Raw genomic sequence first — 12,649 nt, 5'->3', positions numbered from 1 at the left:
TAGAAATTCTGTCGAGTTAATGGTTTCATAGATAAGAAACATGAACTTTAATAAAGCGTTGCAGAGAGTTATTCAGCGGAAAGTAGCGTTTTTTCGGATCGATTTCAGACGTGCCTTATCGTCCAGAAAAATGAATTATACAAAGTTTAGAAGCCAATATCGATCCGGCTGTGTTAATTGTGTGTAATGATTCATCATTAAGTCGGTGTTGGTGTCTTAATTTTGCAGGTACGGTAGCCCTCATCACAATCGATCTCAATCCGTAAAAACTCCAGGCCGGTCTTCTGGTAGACCGAATTATCTCTGTTTGCCACAGCAAAGGTCTAGAGTGGCGTCGATGCCCAACACGGGTGTTGAAGAGGAGTATTATCGCCTACGACACTTCTCAATCACTGGAAAAGGCGTCGTCAATAGGGGAGACAGTTTGAAAAGCCGCAGATCTAGGTCCAACAATTCGGTCGCTTCCAGCAATTCGAGGTAAGACACGCATAAAACTTACCCGCTTAATCCTTTAAGATGCAAACTGGGCAGAAACTCGAGCAAAGTTCTAATTAAAAGCTTGTAAGAACTTGTTTTCAAGTAGTAAATTATTTACTAATTACAATGAAGTGCTTCTTAATAACATAAGAAAATTGCACTTTTTGCAGCAAATGTCAATAAAGCTTTAAATAATCGGCGTATCGGAACAGAAAGCAAAGTTGAGAACCTTAAGTTCTCATATTTTTATTAGAAAATTTAATAACTTGATGGTACACTTGTTAATAAAGTTTCTAAATTGCACTTCCGCTGCAATCAGTAGTAACTTAGACGCCTTGGAAAACTTGTAATAGTAGTTTTTAAGATTTTTTTAACATCAATATCTTTTAAGCTTACTTCTTATTTTGCCGTTAATATACACTCTATCTATAAAATACGTCGCCAATGACAACGTTTTTTATAAGTACATACATAAAATACCACATTTTTTATTTTGACATACTTCTTTATAATTACTTCTGAATTTATTATTTTTGATCTAATATTAGTCTTGAAAAAAATCTTGAAAACAACACGGGTTTTATAGTTTAAAACTCTTTTTGTTTTAATAGCTATTATTTAACTTGCATTTATTTTCAGCGTAATTTTACGAGTAGTGTGAGATAATATGCGTATAGTGAGAGTTCATTTTTATTTTTGTATAGAATATAGTCAAAAGACTAAAATCAAATAGGTATACAACTAACACACATTGTATTCTTATGAAAAGTGTGTTTAAAACATATTAAATTTTAGTATTTATTTGCTACTTATACAAGGTGCGCCAGAACTCGCGCCCCAGAGAAAATTTTCAAGTAAGGTAAGATACCAGGAACATGAAAAAAATGTTTAAAAAATTCTATCTGTCAAAAAATTTTGACATTTATTTTTTGACATTTGACATTTTTTATATCTATTTAATGATACTGATGATCTTGTATATGTTTTTTTTACAATTGTTTAGTAAAGGGACAAAAATTTTGCCAATAAAAGCCACAAATAACATTGAACAGAGTTACAATTTAGGATACAGCTTTCTTGCTTCCTCTTTTAATAGCCTATAGCAAAAAAACTTGGAAAATTATTTTTTCAACAGAAATAAATAGAGTCAAAGTGCAAACTTTAAACCTTCATAACTTCGAAATTTTTATACATAAAATTTTTTAACATTTTTTCCATGTTCCTGGTAATCTTACCTTATACGTCATTTTTCTCTGGGGCGCGAGTTCTGGCGCACCAGAACAAAATTCAAATTGGGTCAATTTTTAGATTTTATTAACTTAAAAGTGTATAATTTTTTAGCATCTATAAAACTATAAATAATACTCCTAGTTTTTTGAATCTACAGTCAGATAATACACAATTTCAACAAATCTAGTGGCACATTCGTATTATTAAAAAGGATAAGAGTAACCACAAAAATTAACTAAAATTTGAATTACACTTCTTACCTGTAAACTTTTGAGTAGTAAAAAGAAAGATTTAGTGTCATTTCAAAGGAAGATTTAAAAAAGACAACGTTTGCAATTTGCCAAACATTTATCCTTGTAAAAAATTCTTGTGGTCACAATATCAGTTGATATTCTTTTGGCCAAACCTTTAGAAGTTGTTGTAAACAGGGGGAAATATTTGATTTGAGGTTTGAGTAAAGGATCTAATTCTTTCTAAAGGACGAAAATCGTTTGAAATTTACTTTAATATCATTGAAAAATTAAGGTTGGATCAGACACCATCTGCATTGCGAAATAACCTTTTCACTCCACCTAAGAAAGAAACTTTTAACATAAACTTTCCAAGCAATCTTTTAACCCTCTCACGATGGACGTTTATGCAACGATTATAAAACCAATTTACGCAAATGTAAGAAAAAGGACGATTAATTCTTTAAGACGGCAGTTTTAAAACGAGCCTAAGCCAGTAATTACTCATAACTTCCATGCGGAACAAATAAACTTTTTCGCAAACGTTCTAAACTCACAACATTTATTCATAATTTATCGATTGTGACATATTTATAGAAACCACAAACCTAGGCTCTGCTCATATACACACATATTTATAGACAAAGTGTATGATAAAGTGGCAGAGTAAACCGCTTCGGGCGTTTTCACATACTGCAGACAGATCGATAGAATGTCTACTCTATTTCTCTGGGGCCTTTTTACTGGAAAATTTCACCGTAATTATCCTAAATGGACACATAACACTCATCATCCATCCACCCACAATCAAAAATTTATAAACCGGAAATTATAATAAATAAAGCAGTCTATTTGTTTTTTCAACAAAACGAAAACTTTGTTGACATAATTTTTAATATAACTTAGTAGCAGGAAGTTGAGTCAAATATCAAAGGAATTCTTGACACTAATTAGATGCAATTTTTTTGGAATAAACACGTATAACAAACGAAATTTATTTCAGCTGCATTATGAACAATTCGTGTAGAAATGTAACTAGTCGAGGGTGTAGCTGCATTCTTCTTTTCTTATAAAAGTAAATAATTTTGAAAGCTTTATGTAGAAATCTTAAACTTTCATCAAGAACTTTCTTCAGACCTGCACCCACTAGCTTACTGAAGCGGTTAAAATTGAATGAATGAAGCTTTAAAATTTAACAAGCGAAAATAAGAACTTTGAAAAGCAAGTGGCTACAATTTATAAGCGATAAAAAAGCTTTTAATTAGAGAGGAAGTCAGAATTATTTATTTCACATAAATGTGTCTCTCGGGGCCGTAAATTATAAAGTAAACACTTGAAACTAGAAAACGTATAAATTGGCTTGTAGCATAGTGCATACATAGACAAGTAGTTGTGCATTTGGTTATTTGGGTGGAGATCAAACGCTTGCAACTTTGTAGTAAGCAGATAATTTACTATTAACAGAGTTAATTACACAGTGCGGAAGTTCTCAATATTGACTTGGCTGTAATTCAAAAACTGTCACTTGTGTAAGTTGAGGTCTGTCAATTTATTTTTACATAGGAAGGTGTGTTTGTTTACACCTATTCTAATTTAGATTTTTTGCAAAAACAACTTATTTTTTCCGAAAATAGGAAATAAACGAGTTTGGCAATTAGACAATTAGTAAAACGTATTTTATAAAAAATCTAACCCTAAATTTATTTTGCGTCTACAATTAAGGAAATAAACGAGTTTGGCAATTAGACAATTAGTAAAACGTATTTTATAAAAAATCTAACCCTAAATTTATTTTGCGTCTACAATTAAGAAAAAAAATTACACAGAAATAAAGGACGATTTGATATTCAAAAAAATTCTACCTTTAATTAAAGATTTCCCAAAGTACTATAGCAGGCAATGCCCTAGAAATGAGATTAGTATGTCGTGATATTTCGTCGGTGGGTGATAAAATCGTTTTGTGGGCTTTTAGACGCTTCTGAGACTTGTTTCTTCAGTATCAACTTTTATGAAAAATAATTTCAATAAAATACGATCTCGAAGTTCACTTATCGCCTGTGAACTAATTTATTGCTGAAGTTTAGAAGTTTTGTCCGTAAAAGCCTCTCTTTAAAAGCTATACTTCACAGAAGATTCAATTAGTGTTGAAGTGACACAATCCAAATAGTGTCTATAAGAAACGTTGTTTTTGATAAAGCAGAGGCTGTATATTCTACGGTGTTATTAAATTTTCACAAATATTTTTTTCTGCAAATATCAGACGCGCTAATGACAAGGCGAGTTTATTCACCGGAGCTTTTAAATCTGGAGTGCAAACTTGTGCAAATGTCACTTGATTTAACCTATGCCTCTAAATAGGTCAACATCAATGGATTATTGTCTTTTCGAAGTGATGGTATTTTAGTTAAGAATCGATATTAACCTGTCATCTATCGTGGGAGTTAATAATAGTCACGGCCATTGGCAAGAGATGATAAGTGGGGTAGAAACACCACCTCAAAGACACTGAAAATCCACAACACCTAAACATAATGGAAGACCTATTTGTGATTTATTAAAGTTTAGTCATCACAACCTCAGATTTTGACTGACGGAAAGGATTAATGCGGAAGTCGTCAAGAGTGTCACTCTCACTTGATCTCTTCCTTCAATTTAGTTTAGCAAAAAGTCAAAACCAATGACGATTTTTGTTGCCAGTTTTCTGTAATAACAAGTCGAGAGTTTTAAGTAAACAACTCAAATGTTAACAAATTATACAACCAGGGTAAACCGCATGTCTTGAAAATACAATCGTCCTTTCAAACACAGTGCTTCACTATTAGCTAACCACCACCTAACACACTCAACTGACGGAAAACAATTACTAGTAATTGATTTTTTGTAAAATATTAAAAATAGTTCAGTACCAATTCTTCCGGAAACTATTAAAGCTAAATTCATACACAATTACAGTATTTTTGAGAGTAAGAAATTAATATCTTCTCTAAAGGAAACTTCAATGTACATTATTTTTTATTATGCGTCTTACACAGAGTTGCCTCATTAAGTGAGTTTGAGAAGGCAATAAATAATAATTTTTCATGATTAAAGACAATGTCTGGCAACAAAGTCTTTGTGAGGATAAAGAAGAATTTTCCTGCGGAAATTCTACCTCTTTCTCTACTCGCAACAATTTCATCATGCTTTTTTCTCATTCAGTGCCTTTTCATTTCCGTCTTCTACCAATTTTTGATCGTTTCGTTGGCATTATATTGCTATTTCACGTGTAAATAATTTTAGGTATTATTTACAAGTTTCTCAATTCTGTGATTATGGCATCTTTCCGCTAGCAAACAAATTTCTGGTCTAATAGTTGAAGGATTTTTACGATGTCGTTAAATGTTCGTTGAGATACTATGACGAGTGGGCACTAATTTCAAACCGATACTAAGATCGAAATAACGTCAGAACAAGCCTCTCTGAACGTCATTCGAACACCCTCGAACTTTCAGTTCACCGATTCGATGCTGTTGCGTCATAGAGAGGAATATTTCCGCCACTATAACTCCGGGTGGGTGTTTCCTGATTTACTAAAGCTACTTTTTCCACCGTTTCCTAAAATAGGGGCAGTATTAGCACGACACTTAAGGTTGATAGCCTACTGCTGTCACGGAGAAAACGCATGGCTTGCAGAACTCTACTTGAGATTGTATATTGATTAAATCGAACAAAGCAATGTGTATCGGATATCTGATGTATTCCGTGGATCGAAGCTACAAGAAGGGCTATCAAAAACCAATAAAAAAACATTAAGGCGTGCTGAGAAAAGCCCGCAAAAATAACTACAAGCCGATATTTGAAAAGTTGCACTTAAAACACATTTTTTGACGCCTGAAACTGATGTTAAAGTTAAATGTGCTGTCTTTAACACATTTTCGAACTAAACTAAAAATAAAATATTGAAGAATAGGTATATTTTTTTATAAAACGGGTGCTTATTAACTTTAAAGTATTTTTCTTTTTTATTTTGGCATTTGGTCTACTTTAAGTTTTGAAAAATTATTCCTCGGAACATAACTGCATTGCGGTTTCTAAAGTTTGCTCGAAGATCCATACGTATCTACTGTTCACTTGAAAGTTGTAAGTTTTAACATGCAAGTGCTTGTGATGTAATTTCCGGACACAAACTTTTGTATGCATCCATTCATAAATATGTTAGGCTTTTGATTACTAAAGTATATACTGAAAAATGTAATGTATCTTTGATCTAATTTTACTTAAAATTAAATTACTGTTAAAAAATAAAATAAAATTTTAAAATTTGTGGTTAGAACAATGTAAAATTTATGTTTCAACTCGATATTTATGAATCCAACAATGCACATTAAAAAAAAAACTCAACTTAATCGCGTTTTATCTTCTATTTTCAATATTTACAAGCTTTTATACAAACGGAATGACTTTTTTTCTTATATGTTGGTGTATATGAGAATAAAAAGTACTCCAGGAAAAGTGTATTGAAGTACATACTCGTATATCAGCAATTTTAGCAGGGTGCGGATTTGCCTCCGAGCGTTTGCAACAAAATTCTTCTCTTTAAAGTGATTTTAGTTTGATTGAATATGTGGGAAAACTTGAAAGTTGCAAGTTAGCAACATATTTCTAAACTGAATTTACAAAATGGGTTTTATGTTTCTATGCTATTAAAACAGTTTAATTTGAGAGTTTCTGCAAATCAAGCAACAAAACTTGTTCAATAGTGCCGTGAATGGATTTTTTTTTTGAAGTAAAATAAAAATTTAAACAGTGCCTAAATCTCTATTTTACATTGAAAAAAGATTGCATGCATATTACATTTTGTATTGTTTATTCTAATGTGTTCTTTTCAACTATTATTTATTACATCCGATAGAATTTTGGTTTCGGTTGTATTAAAATAAGTCCAAATTCTGTTTAAAAATTACTTTTCTGTAGATTGCATAATTGTGTCGGAACAAAGTGATATTTTTTGTTCAGCTACAGAATATTATTACCATATCGTGCACTCTCTTTTGATCAGAAACTTTGACATAAAGCCCACAAACCAACGCTGTATTATTTCAGTCGTAAACATTTTTAACTCAAAGTTGAAATATGTTTCAAAAAACCGACTGCAGTTTCCCGTTTGCCGGCTTCTCTATTTTACAGCCTTTTTTCTTTTACATGTCGTGACTGCTACAGAAAGTAAAACGTTTATGTAAACAGGGAAGTTTATACCCGCACTAACGTCGTTATCATACTTTGTAACAGTTTGTGAATCATTAACTAATTCAGTAAAATTATGTACCCTCGCAATGAATTAATTAGCATTCGTGTAATTCGGCGTGCGATGTTTTTGATAAGTGCCGATTTATCGAAACCGAAACGTTATTTTACGCTTTTTATGTGCGCTAAACGGAATGTGAACACGCGAGAGTTCAGGAAAATACGAAAACTGCCACATACAGGACAATAAACTTTAGACAATAAGGATTCCATTCGGTGAAGGGTCTTGTCTGAAAAATATCAGATTAATTGAGTTGCTAGTCGTAATGCGGGAGCCATTGATCCGAATTCTGTATGCGTTGTAGCTGTTCACGTTAATTTAACTGTAAAGGGTAATGCACTGAATTACAGATGACGTTAATGAAGATTATTTGATTCTATACATGGTATTATTGTCGCAAATTCTGTCCGGTGGTGTGATTAATTATGTGAGATATTAAATATTTTGTCATTTATTATATCCCAACGATAATAGTATTACATGGGAATTTTGCGCATATACAGCATAGCCTGCGGTTTGAGTTAATTTAAAATTAGTTGTTTGGCTAATTTCTCTATTGAAGCTGAAATAAACGTTTATGTTGCTAGAATCTGCCAGCAATGATAATAACGAATTTCTGAGCAACTGACCGCTGCAAAATATTGTATTTTTTGGTTTGACATTCAAATATTTTTTTTTTATTTCCGGTTATTGTATAGTTTGAAATATTGATAAAACAATATTTCAAAATTAGTAGAAATCTTTGTCAACCTTTAATTTTTATATGGCATCATATAAATTTCAAGAAACTGGGAAAAAAAAATTCGAGGAACAAAAATTTGTAGACATCCAATTTTTTTTTGATGTTGTGAAAAGGAAACAGTCCAGTCAGGGCGAGAATGGAATTGCACGGCCTCAGAGGAATCAACTGAGATGGTCCTTCGAACGTTAAAATACATCGAAATATTAAAATTGAGATTCAGATACAAATACGCAAAAAATTGAAATATTTTTTACTGGGCTTGATGTACAAGGTTCAATTTGTAAAATACATTAAATGAACTACTCAAAAATGCAAATGAGAAGACCTTATGTTTTTGTTATGTCTTATTTAGTGGTCTGGTCAGTTCTTTTTTTATGTATAAATACTGCGTTTTTTAGAAACACACTATTTCTTTGCTCATTACTTATTATCTATTATAATGAAAGTATGGAAAGTATGTGGGTACAGAATTAAATAAGTAGAAAGTAGCTTTCGCAGCGCTTAAAGCAGTGTTAAGCTTAATTGCAAAATCAATTTAGTTGAAACTGTAGAAACCGCCTTGAAGAGAAATGCGAAACTGGCACCAATATCTATTTATTTCCAGGAATATGATATTTCTTTGTTAAATTTTGTAAAAAAATGTTTGATTATACGAGTATGTTTAATTTTTCTAGATTAGAGTGTCAAAGAACACAATCCCTTCTAATTAGGTATATATATAATTTTAAATAAAATAATGATCACTTCTAAAAATATGTTTTCTTAGAATTTGTGTTCAGGTTTTTCCAGTTCATTGTGAAAATAATTTTATTAGAATCATAATTTAACATACGAGAAGTAAAGAGGAGTAGGAGGTGATATTATATAAAAATTGAAATGTAGTAGTAGTGTTTCGGATTGTTTAGCTAACTGAAATTTTAAGTTATGTTGAAAGATCTATTGAGTTTCAAATTGTACTTGTAAGTGACAAACGTGGGCGGCCGTAATTAATTATCAAAATAAATGCAATAGTAGAATTTGGTTAAGTTGCTGCTTTTTGTACAATTGTTATATCGATATCGATTGTTTATATCGATTTAGTTTGAAGAACAACGTTAATAAAAGAAATGACTGTGTCATTATATTAAGTTTTCAGAGTCAAACCCAAACCCCCTGAAATGAGGACCTAAATTACGTTGTATTTCTGGCTCGTCAAAGAAATTCATAAAAACGAGAATAAGTGCTCCATAAAATAGCGCATTACATACTGTTTTATTATTATAGATCTTTATTAGACTTTATTACCGAGGACTGAAGAGAATAGCGCCACTATCGCCACTAATTTCCTTCGTTAATCTTTTAACAATAGATCTTTTGTCTATATTGTTTTTAAATTAATTTAGCGATAATTTTTTAACTTTTCAGCACAGAGCAACTTCCGGGAGCGGTGTCAACGGCTGGATCGGCACGCACGTCCGCTTCCTGCAGCCTGGCGTCCTCACGGGAGTCGTCCACCAGCGCCCCTGGTCCCACCCCATACAAGGTGCTGATGTTGGGGGGTCCAGCCGTGGGCAAATCCTCTTTAGTCTCCCAGTTTATGACTTCCGAGTATCTTCACGCTTATGACACTAGCATAGGTAAGAATCAAGCAAAATTAGGTCACATTTTCACACCCCCACATTTTTGTAACTCGAGTTGAACAAATTCGCGTGTAACAAGGTGTTGGAAATTGTTTCACCCCCCTTTGTAGAACTAGTAGTGAGAATCGAGGATTCGGTTTCAACAAAGGGCTAACTGAGTTGTGTTTTAATTATCAGATAGCGAAAACTGCGGTGGGATTAGTCTAAGGATCGAATTCGTTTCTGGTGACGTAGACAAACAGGGTAGGTACTAAAAACCTCTGTCATGCTAATTCCCCCAAGTGCGTTCAGATTGTGCCCACAGTTCTCTTTAATTCGAGTCGGAAACGATCAGCAGAGGCGTGCTCGAGGACTGATTTGATTTGGCATCTTAAATTCATGACATCGTTAGTGTTTCGAAAAATCCTGGTTTGATTGAATGGAGACCTCATGTCGGCCGAATTTGTGGAACGTTCCTACTAAAACTAATATAAAGTCAATTTTAACATCAGACAATAGTTGATTTTGGACGCAAGAGTTAATTAAAATCGCAAGAAAATAGAATGGAAATTTGAACCAAATTCTAAGTCATTATCAAACTTGTTAAAACATCTGCAAAGCGCCTCTACATACACACCTCTATTTGTGTTCTACTTAAATCTTTTAAATTTGCATACAGAGTGAGAAGCCACAAAATTAATTAACGTCTTAAAACCAAACACAAGACTTATGAAGCAACTATCTTTGGCAAAATGTTTGTTAAAATATTAAGTTTTTTTAATGTGGATTATTTTTTTATAACTTTACACAATACTTTTTCACTTATCAGACAAAAATTTATGGAAAAATAAAGTTATTAAGACATTGTGTAAAGACAAAAGTTTTAATTTTGTAAAAAGTCGCTGTGCCAGTTAGCATGCGGTTTTTAACAATTGTTTTAAACCTTGTATTTTACGAAATGAAAGTTTTAATTAAAAAATAAACAACAAGACATGCTTGATAAGAACTATAATAAAGCACACGAATTTAATAAGTTTGAGTAAATATTGTAATGTTTAATTTGTATTTAACTTTTGATAAATTATGCAAAGATAAGTTTCTGTATGGTTGATTTTACCTTTGTTTAATTTACCGTTATTTGCTGATTTGTCATAAATAATTAGTCGAGACTTGCAAATATGTATTCAATTAGTTGTTTAATACTCCTAACTTGTAAACAGTTTTTATTAGCTATTCACAGTAATTTAAAAGAGTTGCGTGTCTCCACATAATTTTAATATTGGGTACAGTTTTTCCACGTTTTAGTTACAATTTTTTAGATTATGTTTATTTTTATTATTCTACAAGTATATTTATGTTTCAATGTTTCTTACAAATAAAATTTAAAATTACCTTCCTTCATTATTGTTAAATTAAAATTTAAGTTGTATCTATGTTCTCAAAAATAGTTAATACATACAACCACTCGAGTGATATGGTATACCTAGTGCTTTTGAATCAGCTTGTTTATATTAGAATTCCTATATGTCTTTTGTTTACAAGATAAAATATTGTTTTAAAATTTGATATTTGATTTTAATAAGAATTTTTTTATATTAATAGAATTTTATACTAATTAATTCATATTAATTAATAAGTAATTATTTTAAGCAACTTTACTAAAATGTGAATTAACCTTCGGTTAATCTGATATGAGGCCGACATTTATTTAGGGGTCTGTTAAATATCGATTACCACATAAAAATTTATTTTCCAATAATGAAGTAAAATTAAATTTTATTTAGAAATGTGCGGTTTATTTTTGTGCGTAATATGTTAAAGTAAAAATTCATATGAAAATTGTCGATAAAAAGCTTTTGAAACGGGAGCAGCTTTTACCGAGATGAATTTATTAGATCTTTGGAACATTCATGTGCATTGAAAATTAGACCACTTATTTTGGAATGATAACGAAATGAATCATTATACTTGGTTTGCAGGGCCAAGCCTCCAGCCACGTGTTTGAAAGAGTACAAAAATTTTCATCATCAATAAAAATGGAGCCGATGCGTTATTGAAGAAGTAATCAAAGTGTCATTTTTAAAATTAGTTTGAAAATCCCTCGTATAATGCAAGCGAGCATTAAGCTCGTTATATTTAAATTCACATTATTTTCAAAAGCCATTAACCCGCAGTCTCCGTTCATGATGGTCAACGTATGAAATGAAATTGAACGAACGTATACATAATTGGCTAAATTAAATTTTGCATGCACGGTAGGCTTTTGTGTGCAGTGAAAAAATGGTGACAAAGAGGCGTGTTAGTCGAGCTGAAAAGAAAATTCATGTGTTCTTTTGATGTCTTTTGAGGGAGTTTGCGCGAGTTATTTCTTTTCCACGAGAAATATGATCATGAGTTTGTTTGCATTTTTAATAGAAACACACTCTATTTGAGACAAAGCATGCCAATATCAAGAATAGGCTCACACCCCTGCATGTAAACTGAGTTTTAATATTAAGGTCCATTATCCTACGCTTAGTTTTGCTCGTATTAGAGTTTTCCTTAAATTATACGAGTAACGTTGTATTCTTCTCGCATTTGTTGGCATCAAGAAAATTGTCACGTGTCGGTGGAAAAGGGTTTACATTTGCACTTGGGATAAATTATTTCGAATACAATTCAGCAAATTACTCGTGAATGTACAGAACAAAACTTCAACTAAAGAGGATTATAATAATGCATTTATAGATATAAATTGGCCAAAAGCCGGGACCCATCTGCAACATTTTACGACTGTGTTTTAAGACGGGATCGTCTAGGAATTTAATTTCGCTCATTTGTGACATTGTTGCCAATTACATGCTTTCGGAACAGAAGCACGTATTTCATAACAGAACTTTTTCATTTTTTTTCGAGTGTGAGACAGATAATACATGGGGGTTTACTCTATAGCTCGAAATGTCTACAACGTAATAGAACTTTATGTGAATTGAATGCTAAACCGAAAAAATGCCAGAATCCAAAAATCGCAAATATCTTCCATATTTTGAGAAAAATATTGTTTGGGATGTTATTTTCAGAAACATTTCATAAACGGAGAGTTAAAAAG

At 31.9% G+C, this 12,649-nt stretch overlaps 1 protein-coding gene across 2 annotated transcripts in view; it reads left to right on the top strand.

The window, feature by feature from the left end:
* Positions 1–12,649, top strand: part of LOC123011468 — a 55,893-nt gene that overhangs the window by 34,842 nt on the left and 8,402 nt on the right. For both annotated transcript variants that reach the window (XM_044408910.1, XM_044408911.1), the window contains exons 5-6: positions 229–477; positions 9,368–9,579. In XM_044408910.1, coding sequence (XP_044264845.1) covers positions 229–477; positions 9,368–9,579 — 461 coding nt within the window. The remainder of the gene's footprint in view (positions 1–228; positions 478–9,367; positions 9,580–12,649) is intronic.

This window comes from Tribolium madens, unplaced genomic scaffold (genome assembly GCF_015345945.1).
Source record: "Tribolium madens isolate multiple individuals breed KSU strain unplaced genomic scaffold, Tmad_KSU_1.1 Scaffold_91;HRSCAF=231;Tcas5.2_LG7, whole genome shotgun sequence".
NCBI lineage: Eukaryota > Metazoa > Arthropoda > Insecta > Coleoptera > Tenebrionidae > Tribolium > Tribolium madens.
Note: the sequence above shows the minus strand (reverse complement) of the source record. Positions and strands in the feature narration are given on the sequence as shown.